General features: G+C 45.0%; 2 protein-coding genes across 2 annotated transcripts in view; one reads left to right on the top strand and one right to left on the bottom strand.

Annotated features, from left to right (window-relative positions):
* Nucleotides 1-8,190, bottom strand: part of LOC119159889 (anticoagulant protein rhipilin-2) — a 62,988-nt gene extending 54,798 nt beyond the window's left edge. Inside the window, exon 1 of the mRNA XM_075883761.1 lies at nucleotides 8,066-8,190. Within this exon, the coding sequence (XP_075739876.1) occupies nucleotides 8,066-8,114 (49 nt within the window). The 5' untranslated portion in view covers nucleotides 8,115-8,190. The remainder of the gene's footprint in view (nucleotides 1-8,065) is intronic.
* Nucleotides 8,191-21,269: 13,079 nt separating this feature from the next.
* Nucleotides 21,270-27,897, top strand: part of LOC142785395 (uncharacterized) — a 31,958-nt gene continuing 25,330 nt past the window's right edge. Inside the window, exon 1 of the mRNA XM_075883876.1 lies at nucleotides 21,270-21,405. Coding sequence (XP_075739991.1) covers nucleotides 21,321-21,405 — 85 coding nt within the window. The 5' untranslated portion in view covers nucleotides 21,270-21,320. The remainder of the gene's footprint in view (nucleotides 21,406-27,897) is intronic.

The following is a 27,897-nucleotide window of genomic DNA, read 5'->3' as shown; positions in this document are numbered from 1 at the left end:
ACACAAGCCCGTTAGAAAATCACACGGTAACAGCTACAGGTGAATGACCGCAAACCTACTCGCACATGTTTAGAACGACAGAAGTAAAACGAACACATATCAGTATTAGCTCTGACAACGGGCAACAGGCAAAAAAATCGAAAAGGGCACAAATAAAAAATTATAAGAATACTAATTGCTTCAGAGAGTTGAATATACTGAACAAGCTCTATCTTTAAACGCACTTATTGATAATTGTTGAGCAATAAGCCATGTGGTGTTTCAAAACTGAATGGCTGCGATTGTGACTGTGTGGTTGCTATAATTCGGACACACATGTTGTAGTAAAATGTTTCCTTTAGTGCGAAACCAACTGAGCTATGAAATACAAAAAAGTCACAGAATATCCACGGAGTGAATAATGATGAGTGGGCGAAGCTCCGCAGGTGCAACGCTATACTGTGAATCCCACTCCAGAATTCCGAGGAACCTGTCCTAGTGTACTTCCCTGGCCGAAGCGTGAAGAACGCGTGCAGTTCGCCCAGCTGGCGAATCATGGCAAAGAGCTCCTTGCGGTGTTTTTACCAGTATTGCACTGTGTTGGGTATGCCCCGCATGAAGGCCAGGTCTTGGTTGAACACTTCGTCCATGAACTAGCTCCTGCCACTCTGGAGTTGCTGCCGCGTGAACAAGCTGGTGTTGGATAAATGGATGGATTGATATGGCTGTACCCTTTATATCGGGCGGTGGCTAACGCCACCAAGCCGTGATACTTTGCTTTGCTTTGGTTTTGGTTTGCTTTATTCAAGGCAAAATTGAACAAGATTGTCTTGGGGGACACGACTAAAGGCTAAGTAAGTGCCTGACTTGGTCGTGCCACCCTGGCAACAAAGCAGAAACATACCACAAGTACAGTACGCAGAAAAGTACAACATCACGTGTTATCTTACACGGGTACCATAGTAGAACAGGAACTGCCAGAAGTGTGAATAAAAGAATAGAAATATAAACAGTCCTTATCCGAGTGGTGGCAAATACAAACAAATGCATGTTTTCTATCAAATAAATTAACAAGAGACATCTTGACTAGGAAATCGAGTTGCTTCACAAGACAAATTAGAGTATAATAAACTACAGGCAAAAGGACAATAATGAACAAGGTGCAACGTATACAAAAACATCATTAACTACAAATTTCAGAAATAAAAAAAAGCATCGCTTTCATCCTCTATAAACTCTTTCGTTATTTTTTAGATGATCTATCTGAATTTCCGTCTTCCAGTAAATGTAGTATAGTTGGGTGTTCGTTTAGAATGCTTGAAATTGGTGACGCTAATCGCTGGTCACCGTAGTTCGTGCGTGATCTATATTTGTATATTAGGCTCTTTCTCAGCTCTTATGGTGTTTGTTTCACATAATATGTGTCCAAGAATAGTGATGTATTTAGTTTATACTGGTGTAATATCTCTAGACATAGCTTATGTCTGTATAACAGTTTTATAGGCATTACTTTGTACATTTTAAATATATGGTCGAGCACTTTCGTAAAAGGGAGTGTTAGATATAGCACGTATAGCACGCTTTTGTAATATCAACAGAGAATACTTAGTGAAACAAAAGCTACATTTATTTTTTTCCCTTTAAATAGTGAGTTTGAGGACTCGTACTTTGCAGTGAAGGGTTTAATTTTCACTAGTTCCTTGACTATAGTCACCAATCAGATAACCTCAATTTAGTTCATTACCCGCTTAAAGTCTATTTCGCCCTCCCTGTCCCTAAACCCCAGTTCTTTGAAAAACACTGCGCCATCATCCTGAACTATAGGGTGTAGCCTTTTACAGAACATTATCAAGTGTTAGGCAGTTTCCTCTTCCTCTCCACACGAACTGCGTACCGTGTTTACCACCTCGTATTTGGCCCGATATGTCTTGGTTCGCAGTACTCCCGTCCCGGCCTCAAACAGTAGAGAACTGCTCCGAGTATTATCATAGATCGTTTTCTTGGCAATTTCCTGCTTAAAAGTTCGATAGATCTCTAGTGCGGACTTCTTAATCATGCCAATTCTCCACATATCGGTTTCAGCTTCCTTCACCTTCTTCTTAACCGATAATCCTTTTTGGTTTGGCTCCCTGATGTTGACTAAGTGTTTACCAGTCAATTTTATGGTTCGCTTCCTCCATTTTGTATCGTCATTCTTCATGTACAAATAGCTGAATACCTTCCTAGCCCAACGCTCCTCCCCCATTTCTCTCAATCGCTTCTCAAATTTTATCTTGCTGCTAGCTTCACTGCCCTCAAATGATGTCCATCCCATATCACCTTGTACTCCCTGATTTGGTGTATTCCCGTGAGCTCCTAAGGCAAGCCTACCTATTCCACGTTGCTTAATTTCTAATCTTGCTTGAACTTCTGATGTACAAGACCGCATTGCTGAACGTCAGACCAGGAACCATGACCCCTTTTCATATTCCTCTCACAACATCATACCTATTGTAATTCCACATTCCCCTTTTGTTCATCACCGCTGCATTCCTGTGACCTTTAGTTGTCACGTATATTTCGTGTTCCCTTAGGAACTCGGCCCCATTGTTTATCCATACGCCCAGATATTTGTATTTATCTGTTATCTCTAGCGTCACCTCCTGTATTCTGAACTCACTACCTTCATTATCACTAAAAATCATGACTGCTGATTTTTCCTTACTAAATCTGAAATCTAACCTATCTCCCTCATTACCGCAAATGTCCTTCAATATCTGCAAATCTTCGTTGTTGTTGGCCATTAGTACATCATCTGCGTACATCAATGTGGGTTAGTGCCTGTTCAATGAGTTTTCCTTGTTTGACGAAAGAGAGGTTAAGGCCCAGTCCACTTCCTTCTAATTTGGCCTCTAATCCTTGTAGGTACATCATGAATAACAAAGATGACAGAGAACACCCCTGCCTAAGTCCTATTTTACCTCTGCAGGCTTGGATGCCTGTTTTTCCCACTTTATAACGGCCTTGTTACCTTTATAGATAGCCTTTAAGAGATGAGAGTGATCGCTGCAGTGCCATCTAGTGAGCACTCAAAGTAGTAGGGCTGGCTGCGACGGACAACGTTGGACAAGCCCAAATCCTAAAGAGCTTCGCCCTTAAAATTATACATTAACCCGACAGCGTTCAAGAACTCGGTATTCACAAATACCGGCGTAGGCATGGCTGTCGGCGTCAGCGTGTGCGTCGTTAAGGCGCGTTTACATTTTGGTTTGCCGACCATCTTCGGAGGTGGCTTTTGTCTTGTCGCGACCTATTTACGCTGCAACGACGCCAACAGTCCACCGATAGTCTGTGAAAGACTCGGTCTGCGCCTTGTCGTGCTCACAACCTATCATCAGCCAATTCTCTTGTCACACCGGAGGCACGGGTGGCGACGCCTAATGAACTTTCACGAAGAAATTGAAACAGAGTACCGCCTACTCCTCATTTTCAGCCGAGCTTCCTGTTCTGCCACTGTTCTTCTAAGGCTACGTAGCGTACCCCCCACCACCCTCCACGGCGTCGAAGAACGAGGGTGGGCACAGGCAAAGGGAAAGTGAAGAAACGACTTCCCAGGGCTGCGTAGGATGACCACCAATGCTCGTGTGAAACCTCGTTATTTGCCCCCAAGATCTTCCCCTTCGTCCTTAGAAGCAACGACACCGGCACATTTTTGCTCGGTCACTGGGGCTCTTCGATTTTCCCCTTCTGGCTACCCACGGGCTGCCAGAGCCAGCCAAAGCGCTCTCGTTTTTCTCGGGCTGCTCCATACGTTTGCAGCGCACTTCCGGTTGGCGCTCGTTTTTGTCAGGTTGGACGGTTCTGGTGACCCGTGGGGAACCCGAGGGTCGCCAGACGCTTCCAGGACAATTTAGTAATGGAAACGTTTTGGAAGGTTTTGGGCAGGTTTCGGGCTAGCAGACGACGAAAAGGTACGATGCGCATTCGACGCCTTCTTTGTGCAGACTCGATGGATTGCAATGTGGGCGCTTGAGGACTGCGCCTTCGCTTGTCATTACGCGTGGCGTTATCTTATAAAGCCTGTTCCGCCTTGCGAGATGAGGCGATTAGGATTGGCGGCGAGTGTGTGAAGCTGCTGTTCATCACTTTTGTTATGTCTCCCGTGAAGCTTCTTCCAGAGGACAACGTGGTTAACTGTTGCCTGCTGACAGCGTCGCGCACATGCCTCACAAGTTATGTACTACACGTTCGTACGCATGCACCAACGTTTTTAGATGTACGCACGGAGACAACTTCGGAGTTTACTTTTTTTCGTAGTGGTCGTTTGCGGAACCATGCCTGAATTTTGTGCACTTATCGAAGACGATTGTGATCGAACTAGCTCGCTCCGTCGTATGTTTGCGTGCGTGAACCTCTAAGAACCTCTGTCCGGACTACTCGATTGATCTTCGATGGTATTGATATGTGGGGTTTAACGTCCCAAAACCACCATATGATTATGAGAGACGCCGTAGTGGAGGGCGCCGGAAATTTTGACCATCTGGGGTTCTTTAACGTGCGCCCAAATCTGAGCACACGGGCCTACAACGTTTCCGCCTCCATCGGAAACGCAGCCGCCGCAGCCGGGAATCGAGCCCGCGCCCTGCGGGTCAGCAGCCGAGTACTTTAGCCACTAGACCACCGCGGCGGGGCGATCTTCGATGGTAATAGAAGACCCTAGATCGCGGCTGTTGGTGTTGCTCGCTGATCGCGAATGGCGTGCAAACCCACTTAGATCTATAGGCCAGCATATGGGGTATGATATTATACAATACGACGCGAGAAGAAAAAAACGAAGAATAATAGATTCAGAAATGTATACACCCTTTAGTTGCCCCTTTCATCGTTGGCTTTGTCTTTTTTCACCTCTTCATAATAATGCCGCGCAGTATGTACTATAACCTAGTTGGCCAAATCAAAGCTGATATACATGACATTTGTTAAGTGCCACTTAGGACTGGAAAACAGGCCAAGGCAAGTTCTAAAATGAGTCGAAAAGCTGTCATGCGAATGTTTATTTTATATACGACGCGCACTCGTGGTACCGATACCTGCGCACGTCTAAACTTTAGACGAAAACGTAAGTTGGTCAACGTGTGTTTGCGACGTATAATACGCGATAGCTGAGCAGGTGTATATCCTTAAGCTTTTTTTGGGGACACGATCACTTTCACGTGATTTCGCATCGTGTTGTGCAGTGACTGATACATGTGCTAAAGAAACGTGAGCTTGTTAAGCCGTCAGCGCCACGCCAGCTCACTTTGCATCGTTCTCCAGGCAGCGTGCGCCAGCTGGCTGTTTCGTTCGCGGACGTGGCGAGTGATCGTGCGAGCGTACGAAGTCGTACCCCAAATGCGTGCGCTCGAGGATACTATTTCAGCTTTTTGGCGAGCTTAGCTACGCATTTCCAAGCGGACAATGCAAGAAAAAATAAACACACATGCGGCGCATTGTTTCGTTTGCTGCCACGACGGTAGAGTTTGTTTACGTTTACGATGACTGTCGCAGCGTTCGATTTTGCAATCTCCGGGCAGCTTCGGGTTGTATCGGGTTCCTCACACACGTGACCACGACGCTGTTTCCTGTCCAGACCGGAACTAGCTGACTGACCTCTGGCTAGCTCTGGCTGCTAGAGAGCTGCCAGAGGCCTGAAAATCGAAGAACCCCACTGATATTCCGACGACATGCCAACAAGTCTGTCAATGCATTTTGCTGGTGCTTCCAGCCTGTCACCACGTTACACTACGACGACGTGCTGCCTTTCGATACGTAATCGTCGTTGTCAGCCTAGTGTTACCAAATGGTCTGGTGACATCATCGGCGGAAGACTCGTCAACCTCGTGTCAGCGTCAGTGTCATGCCACTCTAGTGTAAACGTGCCTTTAGTTGTGAGGGAAAATCGTTATCTTTGGCGTGACCAAAAATCACGAAAGTTCCAAATATAGTGATTAAAAATTCTGTTCGTAGTGATAAACGAGCCCGCGTCATTTTCGTGGTGAGCAGGTGTTCTATCACAGATACATGTCTTTGGGTGAAACTGTTGAAAAAAAAATGTTATAATAATGTCGTGTAGTGAAAAGAGTATCCTTAAGTACATACTATTCCGTGGCGGTATCCGGAAATTACGACAGGCGTCAAATATGTGAGTTGCACAACGAGTGCATGGTTTGAAGCAGTGCCCCCCAACAAAGTGTGGAGCTACGCATGTGCCCGCCCCATCTGGATGACCTGTAGTGGGTACTCTACCAATGAGCCAAAGAAACTATTATTGTGGCGTGGTCATTCCCTGAATAGCCTAACCTATATATATATATATATATATATATATAATAGATAGAGCGCTGACTGACACTCTCACGTTTACATTCACATGGGTAGCGGTCATGGTATCTCAGTGGTAGAGCATCGAACGCGTCGTTCGAAGGTCGCACGTTTGGATTCTGCCCACGGCAAGTTATCTTTTCACCCACTTTTCTTCATATTTACATTACAATTTGGTCTAATATCTTCCCCTATACTTTCCTTGGCATTATTGTCTGTTAGATCTGATTAATAATGTGTAAAAATACGGAAAAACGAGCCCTTAGGTATACACACACACACACACACACACACACACACACACATATATATATATATATATATATATGGGATATGGCATTTCGGGAGCGTTGTCAACAAGGATAAATATATTTATTTCCCAACAATTTCGGGAGAGGTCCTCCCTTCATCAGGCGATAAGTTATACATAACTCATCCCCTGATGAAGGGAGGACCCCTCCCGAAACTGTTGGGAAATAAATATATTTATCCTTGTTGACAACGATACCGTTGTGCCATATCCCATACCTATATATATATATATATATATATATATATATATATATATATATATACATATATATATATATATATATATATATCTGAGACTAGACGAATGAATGGTTGGATCTGAATGGCCTAATTTTGGAAACATTGAAGTCGATGAATGTGAGCTGTACAAACATTTCTCACGACATCCTACAATGTGAAATATACGTGTGGATGAAGGCGTTTCTGGCACGAGGCAGCAAGAACACCCGCACAAATATATTAGGAAGAAATCTCAGTTGCCTTTATTTATTGTGGTCCGCGGAACGAATCGAGCCCAACTCCAGCCAGGGCCGGACACTGTCAATGGCGCTAACAAGGAAGCTAGCAATTTGTGGTGTGAGGGTGAAATATTTGCCCACTAGAAGCACACGGTCATCAATTATTGCAAATCATTTAGGCAGAATTCAGCAAATCGGTAGAATTATTAAGAAAAAAACTGACAACTATGCAGCTGCGGGACGAAGCTGCACTGGACTTTTGTGGGATCACGCTGCTACGATTTGCAATATGTCGTGTCCATGCGCTTCGAAATGTCGATTGATTCGCCCGAGCAAAGCAACTTCCGAACTTCATGGTTAGCTCAATGTGACCTCCGGACTAGGATGTTTTTTTCTGATACTAAGAAGCTTTATAGTTTTCCAATCCGTACGTATTTTCCGATGGCTTCATGCTACAAAGAAATGTTTGTTGATTTCCCTTTCTCGACTATTCCACCACTTAGTGTAGCGGAATTCCGCACAATCAATTTGCGATTTTAAGGATTGAAGTATGTAAAAACTTTATCTATCTATCTATCTATCTATCTATCTATCTATCTATCTATCTATCTATCTATCTATCTATCTATCTATCTATCTATCTATCTATCTATCTATCTATCTATCTATCTATCTATCTATCTATCTATCTATCTATCTATCTATCTATCTATCTATCTATCTATCTATCTATCTATCTATCTATCTATCTATCTATCTTGTAACGGAGAGCACATGACTTAAGCCATCGCTCAAACATTCTGCTCATAGAAAACCTAATTTTTATTGGTTCAAAGGTGAGTATTAGAGCTCGCCTAATTTCATTAGAACATACCCGTGAGGATTTGCAAACGAGAATGCCACCCCCAACGCAGGCTTAACGACGGCGTTAATAAGCTACAGTGTTAAAGGTATTGGACATGCAGTGGTTTTCCTACCTTTTGAAGAGAGCACAAACGAGAAGAAAACAAGTTCAGTGAAAATCATGGTGCTGTTCCGAATAAGATGGACAGTCCGCAAAATAAACTGCTAATGGACTGAAGTATGCTTTTCATACTTTTATATACCCAGAGAAAAGAAATGGTGGTAAGCGAGCAACACTTAGTTTCACTGCCCTTAAAAAAACTACAGGCTTATTGCGTTTTCATAAGTTGAAATCAAGTCAATGACTCTTCACAGTTTTGTTTCACAAATATGAAGCTGCAGAACGCGAAAACGGCAACTTAAGTTGTGCATTTAAACTATATCCTACACATCAAGTTTACAAAAGAAGGCAGGCTAGCCTAATGTCATTTTACTTGAAATGTTAATGAGATGAGCTTGAAGAGTCTGACCATTGCTCGGAGGCTTTGTTCTGCGAAGGCTAACTGAAAGTGTAAGGAGCAGAAGGTTAAGTGTGACCTTCTAAATCACGGCTACCCACCGAGTGCATGATATTCTAAGTCAGCGCGACCTTCTAAATCACGGCTATCCAGGGAGTGCATAAGTGGGGAGGAGCATCCGTCAATCCATCTGTGCTTCCGTCCGTCCATGTGTGCGACTGTGTGACCGTCTGTGCATCCGTTCGTACGTCCGTCAGTCTGTGCGTCCATCCGTCTGTCCATGCGTCCATCCGTGCATCTGTCCATACGTCCGTCCGCCCATGGGTCCGCGCGTGCGTTCCTACATCCGTTTGTGCGTCCGTCCGTCCATGCGTCTGTCTGCCTCTCCGTCCGTGTGTGTGTCCATCCATCCGTCCATCTAGTGAACACTCCAAGTACCACCATCTCGCCTCTTTTCATCGTATATTCATCATTAGAGTTCCTGCGAATATACAGTAACTTTATTGATGAATATATGATAAATATATGCTACCTTTTGGTAGTAGAGTAGCGTAGCGCCGAGGTACGCCATCTTGGGTTCAAATGCCTTGCGGAAAAGCCACCCACCACTTACATAGGAGCAGCGTTCATGCTTCAGGGTACTGGCGTTGCTTTGATTTTTTTCGCTTTCTTTGTGTTTTTCTGAAGATTCGAGCAAAACTCTGTTGCTTTAGTTACTCTTAGCCTTGATTCATTGTTTACGTTGTTGGTATGTATTAATGAAACAAAATGCGCCGGATCGTTGAACCAGTGAGATGTATATTTTTAGTTGGCCACAGATTAGCCTCGTTTTCTTTTCCGCTGTTTTTCCCATTCACAGGTATGAAACTACTTTTGCACTTTTGATAGTGATCGAGCCAGTCAGGAATATAATTTCTTCGCAGCATTAGGCTTATTCTTTAGCTGTGTGAGAAAGCTAGCTAAAATGTTTGTAGCCTTCCGCTGAATCGAGCTGGATAGTGATCGAGAGTGGTCGTGTGACGCCTGCGTTACGCGCGGCTCTCGCATGACGCCCGTATTACAATCACGGTTGACTACAGTTTATGTGTATAGGTGTTTAGCAGCCCTGTCGCGTCCAGCACTTTTTTCGCCTGAAGTTTGAAAGGTGCAGTAAATGCCCGTGCTACCTGAAACACCTTGCCGCCGCGAAAACGTTAATTTACTTATCCCTTTATTTTTGAAGATACACCTGTCAGACCAATTTGGACGTGTGAATGTGACGCACGTTAACCAGCTCTGCTTGTTTAACGTATTCTCTGCACCTGTGGGTAATGCAACTACAACAAGTTTTGAATGATGTATAGATAAAAAAGAAGCCAAATGCATGGGTGTCAGCAGGTGGGTGTAAGAGGAACACCTGCCTCCCTGAAGCCACAAAAGCACTTGCCCTCATGCAATCTAGACCAGTGCTTTACCTCTCCCTGAGCCGCGATGCAACAATGGTTTGCACTCCCCAAGAGAAAATCCTGGCGACGACCATGAGCAAGCGTTTATTCCTTCCTCACTGAACACTAATTCTTCTATAAAAACACCAGCAGCACCTGCGTCTAATCTTTATAACATCCCACCTTTCATGTAAAACCCCAAGCTAGGGTATTTGAGGTATTAATAAATAAAAGTATATGGACTGTACGTAGTACACTTCAACACAGAATGCACTTATTACCACATTTCTCGCGACCAACAGGCAACATGCCTACAGTTGCTGAAGAAACGCCGCGAGAATTACGACAACAGCCGATGTCAACGACGCTTGATCCGCCCGCAATGTGCGAAAGATCGGCGTCGTCTGCATCATCGCCCTTTAGTGCAAATGAACCACCTATAACCACATGATTGCGCTCGGCGAATAGAGCGCTGAACTCGTGCGGGCGGGGCGATCGGTACCTGAGTGGGCATGGGATGGCAGCAGCGACGATGGTCGCTAAAAACCACTTCCTGTCTTTTCACTCAGTTGGCCCTCGTCATTGGAACGTGCATCCCTGTCTGCGTGGATTGTGCCGCGCATGTACCCTAGTCTGGCACGTGCCCTCTTCTGGAGGCTTGCAGCGAGATCGGCGCTGATTTCCTGGGACCCCCTCAACCACTGTGTGATGCGACACCGTAGCGTTTGAGGATGGCCTCAACGACATCGACAGCGACAACGGTGGACTACATAAACTCGTCCTCGAAGCATCACCCGTTCAGTGGGCATGAGATGGCAGCAGAGACGATGGTCGCTAAAAACCACTTCTGTCTTTTCACCCAGTGGGCCCTCGTCATCGGAACGTGCATCCCTGTCTGCGTGGATTGTGCCGCGCATGTACCCTAGTCTGGCACGTGCCCTCTTCTGGAGGCTTGCAGCGAGATCGGCGCTGATTTCCTGGGACCCCCTCAACCACTGTGTGATGCGACACCGTAGCGTTTGAGGATGGCCTCAACGACATCGACAGCGACAACGGTGGACTACATAAACTCGTCCTCGAAGCATCACCCGTTCAGTGGGCATGAGATGGCAGCAGAGACGATGGTCGCTAAAAACCACTTCTGTCTTTTCACCCAGTGGGCCCTCGTCATCGGAACGTGCATCCCTGTCTGCGTGAATTGTGCCGCGCACGTACCCAAGTCTGGCACGTGCCCTCTTCCGGAGGCTTGCAGTGATATCAGCGCTGATTTCCTGGGACCCCCTCACCCACTGTGTGATGCGACACCGGATCGTTTGAGGAAGGCCGCAAGGACATCGACAGCGACAACGGTGGACTACACAAACTGGTCTTCGAAGCATCACCCGTTCAGTGGGCATGAGATGGCAGCAGAGACGATGGTCGCTAAAAACCACTTCTGTCTTTTCACCCAGTGGGCCCTCGTCATCGGAACGTGCATCCCTGTCTGCGTGGATTGTGCCGCGCATGTACCCTAGTCTGGCACGTGCCCTCTTCTGGAGGCTTGCAGCGAGATCGGCGCTGATTTCCTGGGACCCCCTCAACCACTGTGTGATGCGACACCGTAGCGTTTGAGGATGGCCTCAACGACATCGACAGCGACAACGGTGGACTACATAAACTCGTCCTCGAAGCATCACCCGTTCAGTGGGCATGAGATGGCAGCAGAGACGATGGTCGCTAAAAACCACTTCTGTCTTTTCACCCAGTGGGCCCTCGTCATCGGAACGTGCATCCCTGTCTGCGTGAATTGTGCCGCGCACGTACCCAAGTCTGGCACGTGCCCTCTTCCGGAGGCTTGCAGTGATATCGGCGCTGATTTTCTGAGACCCCCTCACCCACTGTGTGATGCGACACCGGAGCGTTTGAGGAAGGCCGCAAGGACATCGACAGTGACAACGGTGGACTACATAAACTCGTCCTCGAAGCATCACCCGTTCAGTGGGCATGGCATGGCAGCAGCGACGATGGTCGCTAAAAACCACTTCTGTCTTTCTTTTCACCCAGGTTGGTTGTTATTATATTCACTGTAAAAGATATAATAACGTATCATCATCATCATCATCATCATCATCATTAGCCTGACTACGTCCACTGCAGGACAAAGGCCTCTCCCATGTTCCGCCAGTTAACCCGGTCCTGTGCTTGCTGCTGCCAATTTATACCCGCAAACTTCTTAATATACGCCGAGTTAATTTTTAATCTCCGTCTTTTTAAAACGAAATCTGCGGCGCGTGTCCGCTGCGTCGTCATTTTCTTTTTTCTTTATTTCTTTCTTTTTCTTTCTCTTATGTCTAGAGCACGTGATCTCATCTGGAGCCTTTAGTTCTTGTTACCTGTTGGTGCGGCGATAGCGTAGTGGTTGGAGCATCCGCCTCACATGCAAGAGGTCCGTGGCTCAAATCCCGGTGCCACGCAGTTCCCAACCGGATTTTAAAAAAATCCGCGTGTTCATGGAACTGCATTAAGAGGCCTGGGGTGCGGCCTCACCGGTAACCACCGCCGGGAACGCACTCCCTCACCAGACAAGGATTGGCCACCCTGGTGCAGTATCTGGCCACTACCTCCCACATGCATACGTCAAATAACGTATGCTTGCTGCTATTCCCATGCCCACACGTTTTAATGGTTACTGCTGTGCTCATGTTGTGAAATTGCTTTTGTTAGGAGGTGACGTTGAACTGAATCCTGGTCCCCCAAAGCCAGACCCCAAAGTACAGGATAATGCAGTCCTATTAGCTATAGGCCGCCTAACGGAGCACCTCGATGAGTGGCAGGACAATCTTCTAGCATCCATTGAAGTAGTCAAAAATAACCAAAAGGCTCTTGATAAAAGTGTCCGACCTTACAACACGTTTAGCAAACCTTGAAGAAAAGTTGAACGCTTTGGAAAACGTATCCGAGGGATCGCGTTCGGATTGTTCAGTTTGGATTGCGTCAGCGGCTCGTAGTGAGAATGCTGCTCTTCGCGCATGACTTGACGACTACGAAGACCGATCGCGACGAGACAACCTAATCTTCCACGGAATTACTGATGCTGCAGCCGAAACATGGTCAGACACAGAAGCAAAGGTTAGGGCAATTCTTTCAAGTTCTTTCGAGATGCAGCTTTCAGATGACGTGATATCTCGAGCTCACAGACTAGGAGCATTTTTACCAAACAAGTGCCGCCCTTTTGTCATACGGTTTGCGTCCTTCAAAGTTAGAGATAACATTTTTTCCCAAAAAACAAAGTTGCGCGGTACGAACATTAACACTAACGAATATTTCTGTAAAGCCACACGGACAGCCAGGAAAAAAACTAACTGATTTCGGTAAAGCCAGCGGTCAAAAGTGTTCAGTAAAATACAACAAGGTTGTTATTAACAAGAAAAGTTACGTGTACTGCCCAGTCACTGATTGTGTCTTGTCTGTTGTTCCAGTTGACGATAACAACAAAAACGACACTAACCTAAGTCCTCCTAGCTCGTCGGTCCAAGCGTCTTCGTAGCAAAAAACAAATCCACGACGTGGTACTGTCAAACACAATTGTTCCTTTCTGCTTAGTAATGTGAGAAGTGTAATGGCCAAGTGAGACACCCTGTCATCTCTGATTGACACCTGTCTTGCAGACGTCATCGTATTGACAGAGACGTGGATTTCCGCGGAAATAGACAGCTCCGAAATTCTAAATTGCGAAAAAAAAATACAAGTTTTATCGATGCGATCGTGGATCGCGTTCCGGAGGCGGTGTCCTCATAGCTGTTGCAGACAATCTGGTTTCATCGCACGTAGCTCTCGTTTGCCCTCTAGAATTAGTGTGCGTTAGTGTTCGCTTACACAATAAAGACGCTCTCGTTTGTGCGTGCTGTCGGCCTCCTAATGTACCTGCTGGTTTTTCTTCAGATTTGTACGATGCACTCAACATGCTTCATGTTCGGTTTCTCACCCCGCATATAATTCTTTTAGGCGATTTTAATTCCCCCGACATCGATTGGAATTGGCCTTGTACCTTACCTGGCTCCAGTAATTTCGAATGCACCTCTTTTATGAATACAGGCTTAGAGTTTAACCTTAGCCAGTTGGTTAATACTCCAACCTGTATCACGTCTACTAGTTCTACCATATTAGACTTAGTGTTCACAAATAACTCTGATCTCATCCAGTTTCTGTCAGTAGTGCCAGGTCTCAGCGATCACTCTGCCATTCACTTTCTAGTACCGAACACGCCGTCAAAAATTAGGACAACTATAAAAATAATCAGAGATTACGGGAGAGCTGACTACACGTTAACTAATGCTGAACTGGAGACATTATCACGCGAATTTTTTTTCTAGCTTTTCTCAACACTCGCTAAACGAAAACTGACTACGTTTTAGAGATAAAATCGAAGAACTTACCGACCGCTTCATACAGCGCCGTAAAATAACCGATAACAATCGGTCTGCTTGGTTCACGCCTACTTTAAGGTGGCTACTTAATAAAAAGAAGCGCAGCTTTCGAAGTGCAAAGCTTACGGGCAACATCAAAAGATGGGATGATTATCGTAGTGTAGCCGATGAGTACGCACGCACACTCTCACTTGCCAAGCACTCATAATTTGAACAAACGTTGCCTTCTTTGTTAGTAACTAATCCTCGTAGATTTTGGCAGGTAATCGGTGGAAATAACAAAAAACAAATCGACCTAGTTGCAGGGAGCGAATCATTTATTCCAAGAGAAAATTGTTGCCTAGCTCTTAACAGTGTTCTCGCATCATTTGTAAACGTGGCGCCTACCAATGTTCCTAACTTGTCTACTCACAACTACGATCTAATGGAGCCAGTACACCTCGATTGGGAAAGCATAAGGAAATTAATTGAAAATCTCAAGCCTTCTTCTTCTCTCGGAGAGGACGGAATTAACGCCAAGTTTCTCAAAAACACCGCATTGTTTTCGTCCTTAATACTGTCCATAATTTTTTCAGTCTTTGGAATCGAGTACCCTGCCAAACGACTGGAAAGTGGGGAAGGTGGTTCCTCTTCACAAGTCAGGCAACACCAACGATCCCCACAAATATAGACCCATCTCACTAACTAGTATGCCATGTAAGCTATTAGATTATGTCATTTACTGCAACTTAGTAAACTTTCCTGAGAATAATTCTTTTTTTACTAACTTTCAACATGGCTTTAGAATAAGTTACTCGTGTGAAACTCAGCTCTTATGCTTTACTAATGATTTGTTCTCTGCTATTGATCGTGGTACTTTTATTGATTGTGTATTTATCAACTTTTCTAAGGCATTTGACACAGTTTGTCACGAATTACTACTTTAAAGTTAAGTAAACTACATCTTGACCCACACATCTTAAAATGGATCGAGTGCTTCTTTCATAACCGCGAGCAATTTGTGACTGCTAATGAATGTAACTCTCTTCCTAGTGCCGTAACCTCAGGTGTGCCTCAAGGCTCTGTTTTGGGTCTTTTACTTTTTTTAATATATATCAATGATTTGCCTCATAACATTTCCTCCTCCATTAGGTTATTTGCGGACGATTGTGTTAATTACCGTGAAATTTTGACCTCTAACGACACTGACACCCTGCGATCTGACCTGGACAATATTTCTTCGTTGTGTAATAATTGGGTAATGGAACTTAACACAAATAAATGCAAATGAATGAGGATAGCTCGTAACCCTTCAAAAGTTGCGTCCCCGTCGTACCTACTTAATAACACTCCCCTAAACAACGTTTCTTCTTACAAGTACCTTGGTGTTAACATTTCTAACAACCTGTCATGGTAGGCTAACGTTGACTACATAACATGCAACGGTAATCGAACTCTTGGCTATTTACGTTGAAATTTTTCTCTTGCTCCAATTAACCTAAAGCTTCTCCTGTATAAATCATTAGTGCGGCCAAAGCTTGAATATGCGTCGTCTGTCTGGGATCCTCATATTCACATGCTCGTAGACAACATTGAATCCATTCAGAATCGCTCAGCACGTTTCATGTTGTCCAATTACTCTCGAACTGCAAGTGTCACATTAATGAAGGCTCAACTAAATTTGTAAAACCTCTCTTTCATAAGATCTATCACACTAACAGAACCCTCTCTGATTCACTGTTTCTTCCACCGGCCTAGATATCAGCACGCAATGACCATCAATACAAGGTTGGGGTTCCCTTCTGCCATACGAACCAGCACTTCAGCTCTTTCATCCCTAGAACATGTACTGACTGGAACCACCTTCCCGCATCGATCGCTTCAATCACAGACGCCAACGCGTTCAAATCAATCATGTTTGAAAGTGCATTATAATTTATTTTAATCCTGCTGTTTTGTTTTACTTCTTATTGATATTTGTTGTCCCACTCCTCTTTGTAATGCCCAGTGCCTTGAGAGCAAATAAATGAAATGAAATGAAAAACAGTGGCGCAACTCTGCCACCTAAAGGCAACATATACAGCAACGGTATTCGTCATACAAAGTACCAACATCCAGAGGACATTCCAAGGACTAATCGAGAGATGGCACGGCCGAACTAGAGGAGCGGCACGCGCGCAGTATACGGCCCGCACTTCGAGTCTAGTTCCCACCTGTCACCACCGCCGATTCATTACCAGCAAGATGGCGCAATAGCACACGTCACCACATCGCGCGGTGGCGCGCACTCTAATCTCCCGCGCGTACTTTGCTCTGCTTACAGGAAGGAAGCGGCGCTCCCTCGCGTGTTCTTATCACGCGGTGGGAAGGAGGGGAAGATCGTACGGCTTGGCTGGCTTCGGGCTTTACCTGGAACGATTATGTTGAAATTGCCGGGTGTGCAAAGGTCACTGCAATCATTGGAATTTCCATTTGCAAAAAGGACGCGCTTTTCAGACACAGCGAAGTCACAACTGAGACGCTTATTCGCATGAATATGTACCTGTGAATGTGTTTCGTGCGTCATTTGTGCGTGAGAAGCACGGGGAAAGCTTCGATCTGCTTTCCATTCTGCACGTGCCCTTCAAAATTGTTGCTATCGTGTTCATTGCTTCGCTTTGCAGCAGAGCAGTGTTTTTTTTTTACAACTATACTACAAGTAAACTTCCATGGAATCCGCGACGCCATAAGTTAAAATAATTTTTGCGAACTAGGGAAGCACCCCCGGTTTAATCATTTGTCATTATTGGTGAAATGAGGCATGTACTGCGCATCTGTAAAGCTGTTTGTGCACTTTCATGATACAAGTATTGGTGACAGTCAAGAATAATGGCTCAGCTTTTTCTATCGACTTGAAAGCTTTCAATCTTCCTCTAGTGACGTAATTCTCAATGCGTCAAGCCCAGTCATTATTTTACCCTTTTGATAAGCTACACTACATACGTCGACGCGATTATTTCGCCCCTTATGCTAGTAGACTTGTGAAATACCCACCACGTCATAATTCATAAATTTTCTTCAGTGATGAAGCGTTCACTATGCCATTATTTTTCTTCGGAAAAACTTGGTACCCGCTACACACCTGCAAGACATTGGGTGCTCTTTGTTGAAGCCGTAGATACTGACAATAGATAATTATGGTTGAGCCTCTTGTGATAGTTAGGAGGCATTTAGTGACCCACTCGTTACAAAATTGGCATTGTGCGACACCGTCTTTGTTAGGGGCGAAGCTCCGTAAGACGTGGGTCGTGCGTCCTCGATGTTTGTAGCAGGTAGCCAGCTCTCGTTTAGCTCTTGGAATACCCGCTAGATGACACTACTTGTATATCAGAAAAGATGCGAGATGGTGGTACTTGGAGCGTTGACTAGATGGACGCATGGACGGGTGAACGGCCATATAGACAGATGAATGAATAGACAGATAGACAGACGGACGGACGGATGGACAGATAGACAAACAGAGAGATGGACAAACAGACAGATGGACAGACGCACGCGGCCACTGAACGGACGGACGATTCATGGTTTTCCTCTAAAACCCCCCGAAGCTTCGCCCCACTCATCATTCACTCCGCGGATATGTCGTGATTTCTTTGGTTTTGTTTTTCTGAGATGCCGTATTACATATTTTAACGCGTTTGTATGACCGACACGAAGCCTGCATAAGGTCTCTTTGTAGAATAGTTTCAAGCGCCAGTGTGGCTTTGTGTAAGACAACTTCACAACTACTCAGAGGACCTTGGTTGGTTCAAAACGCATTCTATTGTGGATTGTTTAGAAATGCACATCATTTCTTTGCGTACTGAAGTAATCTTGGCATCTATCTATCTATCTATCTATCTATCTATCTATCTATCTATCTATCTATCTATCTATCTATCTATCTATCTATCTATCTATCTATCTATCTATCTATCTATCTATCTATCTATCTATCTATCTATCTATCTATCTATCTATCTATCTATCTATCTATCTATCTATCTATCTATCTATCTATCTATCTATCTATCTATCTATCTATCTATCTATCTATCTATCTATCTATCTATCTATCTATCTATCTATCTATCTATCTGTCTATCTGTCTGTCTGTCTATCTGTCTGTCTGTCTGTCTGTCTGTCTGTCTGTCTGTCTGTCTGTCTGTCTGTCTATCTATCTATCTATCTATCTATCTATCTATCTATCTATCTATCTATCTATCTATCTATCTATCTATCTATCTATCTATCTATCTATCTATCTATCTATCTATCTATCTATCTATTTGCTTACGTCTGGGTGCTCACGTGATCACCCCCTTAGCTTGGCGGGAACCAAAATTAGTGTGGAAGGGTAAAACGATTTGAAGGATGTGATGCGCTGGTCAAGACGCACATAATAGATAGTTATAGCTTACCGTTAGCGTGTTACATGACACGCATGTCATGATTTTCATGTTAGAGTCTGTCGCTTGTGTTCGCCATGCAATGATGCCCTACCATACCAGGTTAGCAACATGCCATGTGAATGAAACCATCGACAGAGCTGCAAGACTATGAAGTGTAAATCATAGCATTCATGATATACGTGACATGATATTCATGTTATGACTAGTCGAATATGTTCTTTATACAGTCGTGTTATGCCATACCAAGTTTGGTATTGATACCATTATCGAAACGGCCAGGAGGGCTAAAAGTCGTAGGCGGCTAGATAGATAGATAGATAGATAGATAGATAGATAGATAGATAGATAGATAGATAGATAGATATTTTCTTAATCGTAATCACGTGTAGCATCTCAAGACTGTTGAGCAAGATTGCCACCCTCACTTTCATTGTAAACCAACTTCTTTCTTTCCTGGATGTCCTTCTATCCTCCAAGTTTTCTCAATAAATTTCACTTGATAGTTTGAGATTAGTGTGTCCTCCACCTCATTTCATGTCTCCTCCCTAAGTTCATCATTCGCATCAACTGCAGCGCAATTTTTCAATCACGAAAATTAAATTAGCCATGTACAATTATTTACTGAACCCAAACTAACACGCCTCATATTCCGGCTCGAAAATTCAAGACTGAGCAGTGGGAGATCTTGGTTGCCGGTGAGGAGGAGGACCAAGTGTGCTCCTCGACCAGGTGCGGCGGGCTGCGGAGGCCAGGGGAGTCCTGGACTAGAGGTCCCACCCACCAGCTTCTAATCCATGTTTTTTTTTCTTTTCGCTGTAGTAAACGTTTTTTCATTCCACTCTAGCTGGTAGTCTGTACACCAAAGCATTCTCACATTTGGCGTAAATTTTTGCTTACTAAGGCATGTGCGATGGCGTGCCCCTATTTCTTGTTTTTGCGCGGAAAGTACACGGCCGAGAGGTAACTTTCGATTTGAGTGGACCTCCACATGGAGGCACGATTCACGACAACACTTCGCCCTAGTTTTCAGAGCAGTATCAAGTGGACGAAGGCAGACGGTGCTTTGACCGTTCGTGTGGCCTTTCATGACGGTATCCATCAGCACTTTTGCCGCAATAACGTTGCTGTTTACAACTACTGTGTTTTGTGCAGCCTTCGACATTTACCAGAGTTATTACCGGACGAACATTTAGAACGAATATGTTTCAATAAGTGGAACTTCACCACCATATATTTTTGTTTCCTTACCCAAGCTTTCACTACTCGCGCTTCTTCGCGCCCGGTGTAGTTAGTTTCAGTTACTCTGCGAGTCTCAGGCATCAGTATTTCACGTACCAGCAGCTCAGCCTATCATAACAGGAGGAGAGACGTCCGGATATGCGACGGAAAAGATCAGCGTCAGACAAAATATTTGTCACCACCCTTCCGTACATCTACAGCTAGCGACAGCTGGAAAACGGCCACCAGCCTGGCGTGAATAAATGTTGCAATTTCATTATATGTACATTCCAGAAAAACTTCAGGTCACACTCACTGAAGATTTCAGCCCCAAAGCAGTGCACAGAATCGTTTTTGCGAGAGTACTTGCCCTCACACGCGATAATGAATGCTCGGTTGCTTCCCCGTTCTTGCTTTATCGAACTTACATCCCGCTGCTTCTTGATTTTGGAGTATGCATGGACATTCAAAGCAGTGCGAGAAATAGAGACCGCATCATGCGTGGCTTTAGCCATGCAAGGGACGAGAAGATCGGTTGCTGCGATGCCAAGCTTCGCGAATCCTTCTTTCCAGCCTGCCGGAAACAAAGGCCATGAATACCTTTGCGTGAACTACACTTTCGTGCTTAGCGAACATTTTAGCTTCAATTCCGGACGCAATATTCTTGTGAATGCACGAACGCTAGAAATAAAGAAAAAAATCTGGTTGCCGAGTGAGCTGCACGCCAGAGTATGAACGCTGAGTTGTTTCACAAATTTCAGTTTTATTAGTCAAATATATAGTCAAGTATATCACTGCTACGATGTTTTGGAAGGGTCATTTTCACGTTAGGCTCACTCAAATGCGTCCTGAACTGTGCTTCGAGTGGTATACAAAACGGTAGGCTAAAAAATGAACTGCCTCGCGGTTGAAAGCAAGTACGCCGCACTGACGATGGCATAGGTGAATCACTTAATTTAGTTTACCATACGTGACAATGACAGCTATTCCAGCCTCTCCAGAGGTCGCCCTTGAGACCAATAAAGTTGTCTTACCCGCGAACAGAATCGCTGTGTCACAGCGTGGAGCAACGTGGGTAATTCACGAGTTTGCGTTATGTTGAATTCACGAAATCTTTGTGAAACAGAGTGAAAAAATAACACAATATTTTTTTTTGCGCTTTTGTGGCGCAAAAACTTGTTGACTCACGTCTGCTTACCATCTGGCAGCTACGCAAACAGCGTCCCAGCTGTTGTCGAGTAGGTTCGTTTGCACTTGGGCGAAATTAATGATCGAACGAGAATCTTCCTCCTGTCACGAGAAATGCATGATCGGAGAAAAAAAGCTCATTTCGAGACATTTCAAATAATGCTATACCTTATCAAGTGAACCTGTGTTCGCTATCCCTCAAAGTTTGGAAGGCATCCCTTGAAAGATGTTGTCGGCCATTTTGCATATTTTAGTATCCTTACTTCTGATGGCAACCTTAGGAAACGAATGTGAGGTGGACCCAAAAGAGGGTGAGATATTTTTATACGCGAAGCGTTTCTTTGTGAACAATAAGCAATTTTGGTGCCTATCTGCGTAGTCGCTTACATCTGGGTGCTCTCGTGATCATCCCCTTTACTTGGCGTGAACCAAAAATAATATAGGAGTGAAAGATGGTACGACTAACTTTACGCACTGGTCAACAGATGAATATTATCCCAATCCGGTCGTGTACATCGTCAAACACTTCCCGCCAGACAGTGGGGTATACTGGCGGAGGGGGGGGGGGAGGGAGGAGTATGTGCCACTGGTATGCGAGTATGGGCCGCAGGTGATTAAATCTTAGTATTTACCCAGAAACGACGAGAACACGCATGCAAATAATTATTGTTGGCGTCCCAGCAAGAATAGAAACCAAACATTCTGCGTGGCAATTAAGTATTCTGTACCACAAAGCCACGTCAGGCCTTGGACCTGCTTTTGAAATAGACCCTAATGTTCACGAAACGTCGGTTTTGGTGGCAGTGCAGGCTATCTGATTGTATGTATTTCTCACATGTACTCTTTTGATACAGCCTTATTGTCGGGTTAATATCAGGTGTAGTTGGGTGCCGTGCGCTGGAGTTGATTTATGTAGGGCTACCATCCAGGGCTACCATTTTTGCGAGTACTAACGCTTCATATCGGCTTATTGCTTTTGGTGTTGCTAATACTAATGATGCTGTTTGAATTGCTGCTCAAGTGCAACCTGATTAAATAAACATCTACAATTCGTCAAGATATGTCTGTGCGTGCAACTTTAAATATATATTTAGCGTCATTTCATTACGCGTCGTTCGCTAAAAATGATAACACGGTCACCATCCGTCCGAATTCTTCGCATAACGTCGATTCCCAAGGTACGTGAGATCTGCCGAATATTTTTCTGATCCTTCTGAAGCGATGCTCGTTATGACATAAACGTCGACATTTTCGAGCAGGTGCGGTGATCCGGCACTACAGGAACTAGTTTGCTCATTTAGTAGCTAGAATATATTATTCTCTTTTACACGAGTTCATAGGTTTCATTCGCTGCTGCGTTGGGCATGCTCGGATTCAAATTATACGTAATAATATCCACAGAATGAAAGGTGTAGACTAAATGACTACAAGAGGGGTGAGATGGAATGAATGTTTATGGACAGAAAGGCTGGCCACTTAATGAGGGCTCCTATTGCAGCAGTTCCCTCACCTGGCCCTACAAGCGAAGATGGACCACGAGTTGGCAGTAGTCGATCAGGTCCGCATTAGAGATATCTGCATCCCAAGATAGGGGTAGGGGACAAGGGCTGCGTCTGTTCCTGCTGCATGGTCGTGGTGAAGTGATGCTTGCTTTGTACTACCATGGGAGACGTTCCAGGCATTGGTCATCGGCAGAGAGGGAGGGGTGCAAAAGGGGCACTTGCCTCCCGCCCAAGCCAGGCCAGTGCTCTCCGCCTTCTTCAGCCACGATACAACACCGGTGTGCACTCACCAAGAAAAAAATCCTGCTGACACACATGGTGCCCGATGCGGCGCTTCGCAGTGTGCACAAGTTTATCACAAATAACATTGTTACAGATGGACTGTCCAGGATTGCGATATCTAGTAAATAAAAAATTATCATTTTCATGACCCGGTACGGCAAAGTTTGGGCAGTTTCTGTGGCAAATGCGCGCTATGGGAACCAAATTACCAGATTCATCTATATTGTGTCGATTTGGCTACGTTTTCAGGCCAATGGCTGCAAGAAAGAAAGGCCTTGGCTACTTGCTTATGTTTTTTTTATTTTCTTATTCCTTCTCGCAGCCGCTGTCATTAGAGAACACGATGTAAACATTGACTACCAACACACACACACACACACACACACACACACACACACACACACACACACACACACACACACACACACACACACACACACACACACACACACACACACACACACACCTACAACAACACATTCACTACCAACACTATCAGCACATTGACTACCAAACATTGACTACCCTCAAGCTAACGTACTTAGCACAAGCCACAACCAACGAGGATTAAAAATGGCAGCATATCCACGGGGTGAATGATGGAGAGGGAGGGGAAGCATCCGTCCTTTCATTCATTCTTGCTTCCGTCTGTCCATGCTTCCATCTGTGTGACCGTCCATGCGTCCATCCACCCGCCCGCCCGTGCGTGCATCTGTTCGTGCGTCCACACGTCCATCCATGCGTACATCCCTGCGTTCGTCCATGCATCCGCCCCTGCGTCCGTCCATGCGTCCATCCGTCCGTGCCGCCATCCATGCGTCAGTCCACGCATCTGTCTGTGTGTCCGTTCATCCATCTAGTCAACACTCCTAGTACCACCATCTCGCATCTTTTCGTTATATATTCGGCATATAGAAACACCGCCATCCAGCGGACATTCCAAGGACTAAACGAGAGGTGGCACACGCACACGTTTTTTACGGCTTGCGCTTAGGGTATACTTCCCACCTTTAACCATTTCGAGTTCATGGTATATACTAGTTCACTGTATTCACGGCACTGCGGCTAAACACTCGCAAAACCTTTCTAAAATCAAGGAGGTTAGGCCCAGCGAGTATAACATAGCAACCCTTTCTTGTCAGATAGTGCTCAATGTACATGCCAATGGCTGCTAATGGGGAACGAGAGACAAAAGAATTCGGCTTTTATTTAACGCGCACGCTGCGAATGTTTTATTGTTCAACAACGCGCAGGAGAAATCTTCCACCGGCACCCCCTTGCAGGTCAAAGCGTAAGACATGTTACGCACTACTACGAGGGACAAACGGGTGCCGCTTTAAGGAGCTTCGCCCCTAAAATTGCTGGAGTGGAAGCTTTCGCAATGCTTGTCAGCAGAAGCGAAGCCGGCTTTTGCCACTGCCAAGATGGTGGAAAGATGCTCTTTTCTGATAGTGCTTACTTCACTTGGAGATCAAGTGGCTTTGATATGTTAGTGTAAATGCTACGTTAGTTCTACATCAAAAGATAGTTGTTCCCGACGCAATAACACAAAGAAACGAGTATGGGTGACTAAACTTCCCAAGAACTTTGCCTCCAGTAAGAGGCTCACTAAGGAAAACTAGTAACACTAAGACGAACTCGAAGCACTGTGTGACCCGAAAAAGTTTCCACATTGCACTCGTTGGGCTTGCGAGGGATACGCTCTGTTCTCAATCACTTAACAGTTATACTTTACCATGCCCTTAGTAAGATGGCCGCTGCAGCCGCCATATTTGCAGAGGCACGGCTTCATTTATAGGCAATGATTTCCACTCTAGCAATTTTTTAAATCCTCATTGGTCACAACCGAACACCGACGAAAACGCTTTCAGTGTACATTTGTGAAATTCACAATTGAAACATTGCCTTTGTGTTCATCACTTTCACCTACAACTTGTTCCGTCACGACACTCACTACCTTTCAATATCTTGCTTATATCTAGCCCACCATGTACCACTTCATGCACTCAAGATGCCGTCCTATGATCGCCCTTATAGGGACGCTTATTTTCCTCAGGGCTCTCCCGTTCCGCTGTGGCTCCCATGTGGTCGCGTTAGCCTCTTCAAGAAGCTCTTATTGTGAGACGTGGAGCCCTATCAAGCCTTCAGCCAGGTGACACCTATCAATAATAAAATTTCTCCGACAACTAACTGATCCATTGCTATCCATTGCTATTCATAAGCTTGTGTTTTATACCCAGAACCGACATCTTTCATGTCCCTCCCCAAAAGCCCTACAGTGCATGGTGGCATACTTGAAACCATAGCAGGTACCGAAATGATGGTTTACCGGTCATGGCAGTGTCAAAATTATAGAAACGTCACTCCCGCACGGGCGCTAAACTAACACTCATTTGAGGACGAACAACGTTAACAGTTAAAAGGGCCATGCCCCGTTGGCCCGCAATCCTGTAGGCTCTGCGCAGCGTTAGGTCACAGATCTCAATAAAGCATTGCTGTTGTGATATATTACTTCATACCTTGACGCATACCATGAACCTCATAACAAGAATATAGGAATATGTGCACGTAGCGCCGTCTCTCATATACCGCTGCGGTGACTGCATGGGAAATAGGCGAAAAAAGTCATATCGCACAAAAAAACCTAGCCACGAGAAAAAAAAAAAACTTCTAGTTTTATACAGCAGATGCTCACTTGAACAATCTAGAAAAGTTGCAGTGTCGTACCGCAAACTGCGTGGCTTCCCACAGCAAATGAGATTCCATGTTTCTATGGGTGGTGTTCAATTGTCCTGGGAAGCCACAGGCTTTGTGCTGCGATGGTGCGATTTCACCATAATTTACCAGGGTATCTCTGCTACATATAACCGGGAGTCGTTGTTGACATCTATCATTTACCAGAAATACGATTTTTCACACTTATTTTCAATTCAGTTATGGCAGGCCGCTGTTCTTGCCGCCGAGAGTTGGCGCCACGTTCAGATGTCCCCAATTCCTGAGAATGGGCCCCCTTGCATACTTAAGCTGTTTCCACTGAAGAGCTTGTCTTGTCGCCTGCCGTGGGTGGACAATCACGTCACATTAATTGCGCTGTCTCATCGTATATACTCGATGACTACGTGACCCAGCAGAATCTTCTTCAATACGGCTATTAAATGTCAAAAAACTGCGACGCTGAGTGAGATGCAAGTAGCGTCATGGTGAAAAAAGGGTCATAGGATGACAGAAACAATAATTACAGAAAATTGGCTGAAGTAAACAAGGCTGTTCCATTAGATTACATCAAATCACAGGTCCCATTATATCACAGAGTTCAATAGAGCATTGCTCCATTCAGCTCTGTAACCTAACAAAAAAGTGAAACACTAGTTTCAGCAAAAGAGGGCTAAACAGTAATAGAACAAAACAACGCTGATTATTTTTTCATGGGAACACCAAAGAAAACAAAAGGAAATCTAAGAGCTGCAGAATGTAACAGCAGAGAAACGGGGGGGAAGGGTGAATAAGAAATTAGAGTAGTGTTGAGAGGAACTCAATTTATTTCAAACCTCTTGCTTGAAGAAGTCGTGCAGTGTCACTTGGTGCATTTTTTCCCGCCCGATCAGTTCAGGGCGTCTCTGAAGCACATGCTGTGTCATATGCCTCTCGACATCGTAAATACGCGCAAACCTCCGAAGCAAATCCACAACTGTTGCGGCGATGAAGCCGTTGGCTTTGGCAGCTGCTCCAGCACCTGCTACAACACTCGCTACTCTTCTTAGACTTCGCGGTCACTTACGCACGCATCGGCACACTTTGCCACGACATTGCCAACGGACAGAATTACGAAGTAGACCACAACATCGTCAACGAATGTATAATTATCTAAAATTAATGTAGAAGTTTGTACTTTTGTTGAATGCAGAAAAATAAACGTTGAGCACCCACACGTCATAGACACCTTCTTTCGATGAACAATACTGATCTGGGAGGTCGTGTGTACTGTATCGGCACATCAAAATGCGCAACATATGTCACCCTCACCACTTCTGGTGGATACTTCAATCGTGAAGCCACCAAGCGGGTCAAGAAACGCCACGAGAAAAGCCAGCTGGCCGTCTGGGCCTTCTCGGAAGGCTTGTTCGCAACGTGAAATGCGGGAATCATCCTAAAGGTGGAACGTAACAGCGGAGTTTCTATGCGAGATATGTCTTGGTCGGTCGAAAACGAAGTTACAACCAGGAGAACGCAGCACCCGGAAAGGCAACATTGGAACACTAATGTAATAACTGCTTGGAATTCTTTGTGCGAAAAAATAAACGATAGTGTTGATCCACCACAGTGGTTGTACCATTGACACCCTTTTAGTTTTACAGTCGTCGTGTGTGGCCGAGGAAGTGGCCATTGCCTTGGACCTTCTGGACGACAAACATGAACATATATTTAAAGACTCCAGGGCTTTCATCCACACCTTCATTGTTGGTGCCGTGTGTAAGAAAGCCCTTCGCATACAGAAGGACAAAATGATTACCAGTCACCTGAACCGGTGACTGTCATTGTGATTGCCTATGTGATGGTCATTGACAATCCTAATGTCTTAATGCGCTTGGCAAGTGTTCATGGGGATCAATAAGCGTCGGGTTGAAGAGCACAGGGCACAGTACGCAACCCTGGGGAACATCACCGTGGCTGTAGTAGAGTGTCACCTTCCTCGGTTCTCACAAAAAGAGACCGCTCTGAGAGGTAGCGGCTTTTGCGACGCCGGTTCCCACGGGTCTCAATCTGGTAGCGGGCCCCCGTCCTTGGACCCATCGTCCAACAAGTCAGCTGAGGTGCTCATAACAACAACAGTTTATTTACATGGTTTTTAACTGAGAATTCAAAAGGAGGTGATGAAGTGATCAAGTAGAACTAGAGAAGTCTGACTGAAAATATACAAAGATCTTCCGCTTATCTAGCTCTGCGTTGCCAACACTGGACGCATTGTCCGTGGCTTCAGCCAATACGGCGCTCGATGGTCTAGGTGCTCCACACACGAAG

Source organism: Rhipicephalus microplus, unplaced genomic scaffold (assembly GCF_043290135.1).
Source record: "Rhipicephalus microplus isolate Deutch F79 unplaced genomic scaffold, USDA_Rmic scaffold_21, whole genome shotgun sequence".
Classification (NCBI taxonomy): Eukaryota; Metazoa; Arthropoda; class Arachnida; order Ixodida; family Ixodidae; genus Rhipicephalus; species Rhipicephalus microplus.
The sequence above is the reverse complement of the archived record's forward strand: the minus strand, read 5'-3'. Positions and strand labels throughout refer to the sequence as shown.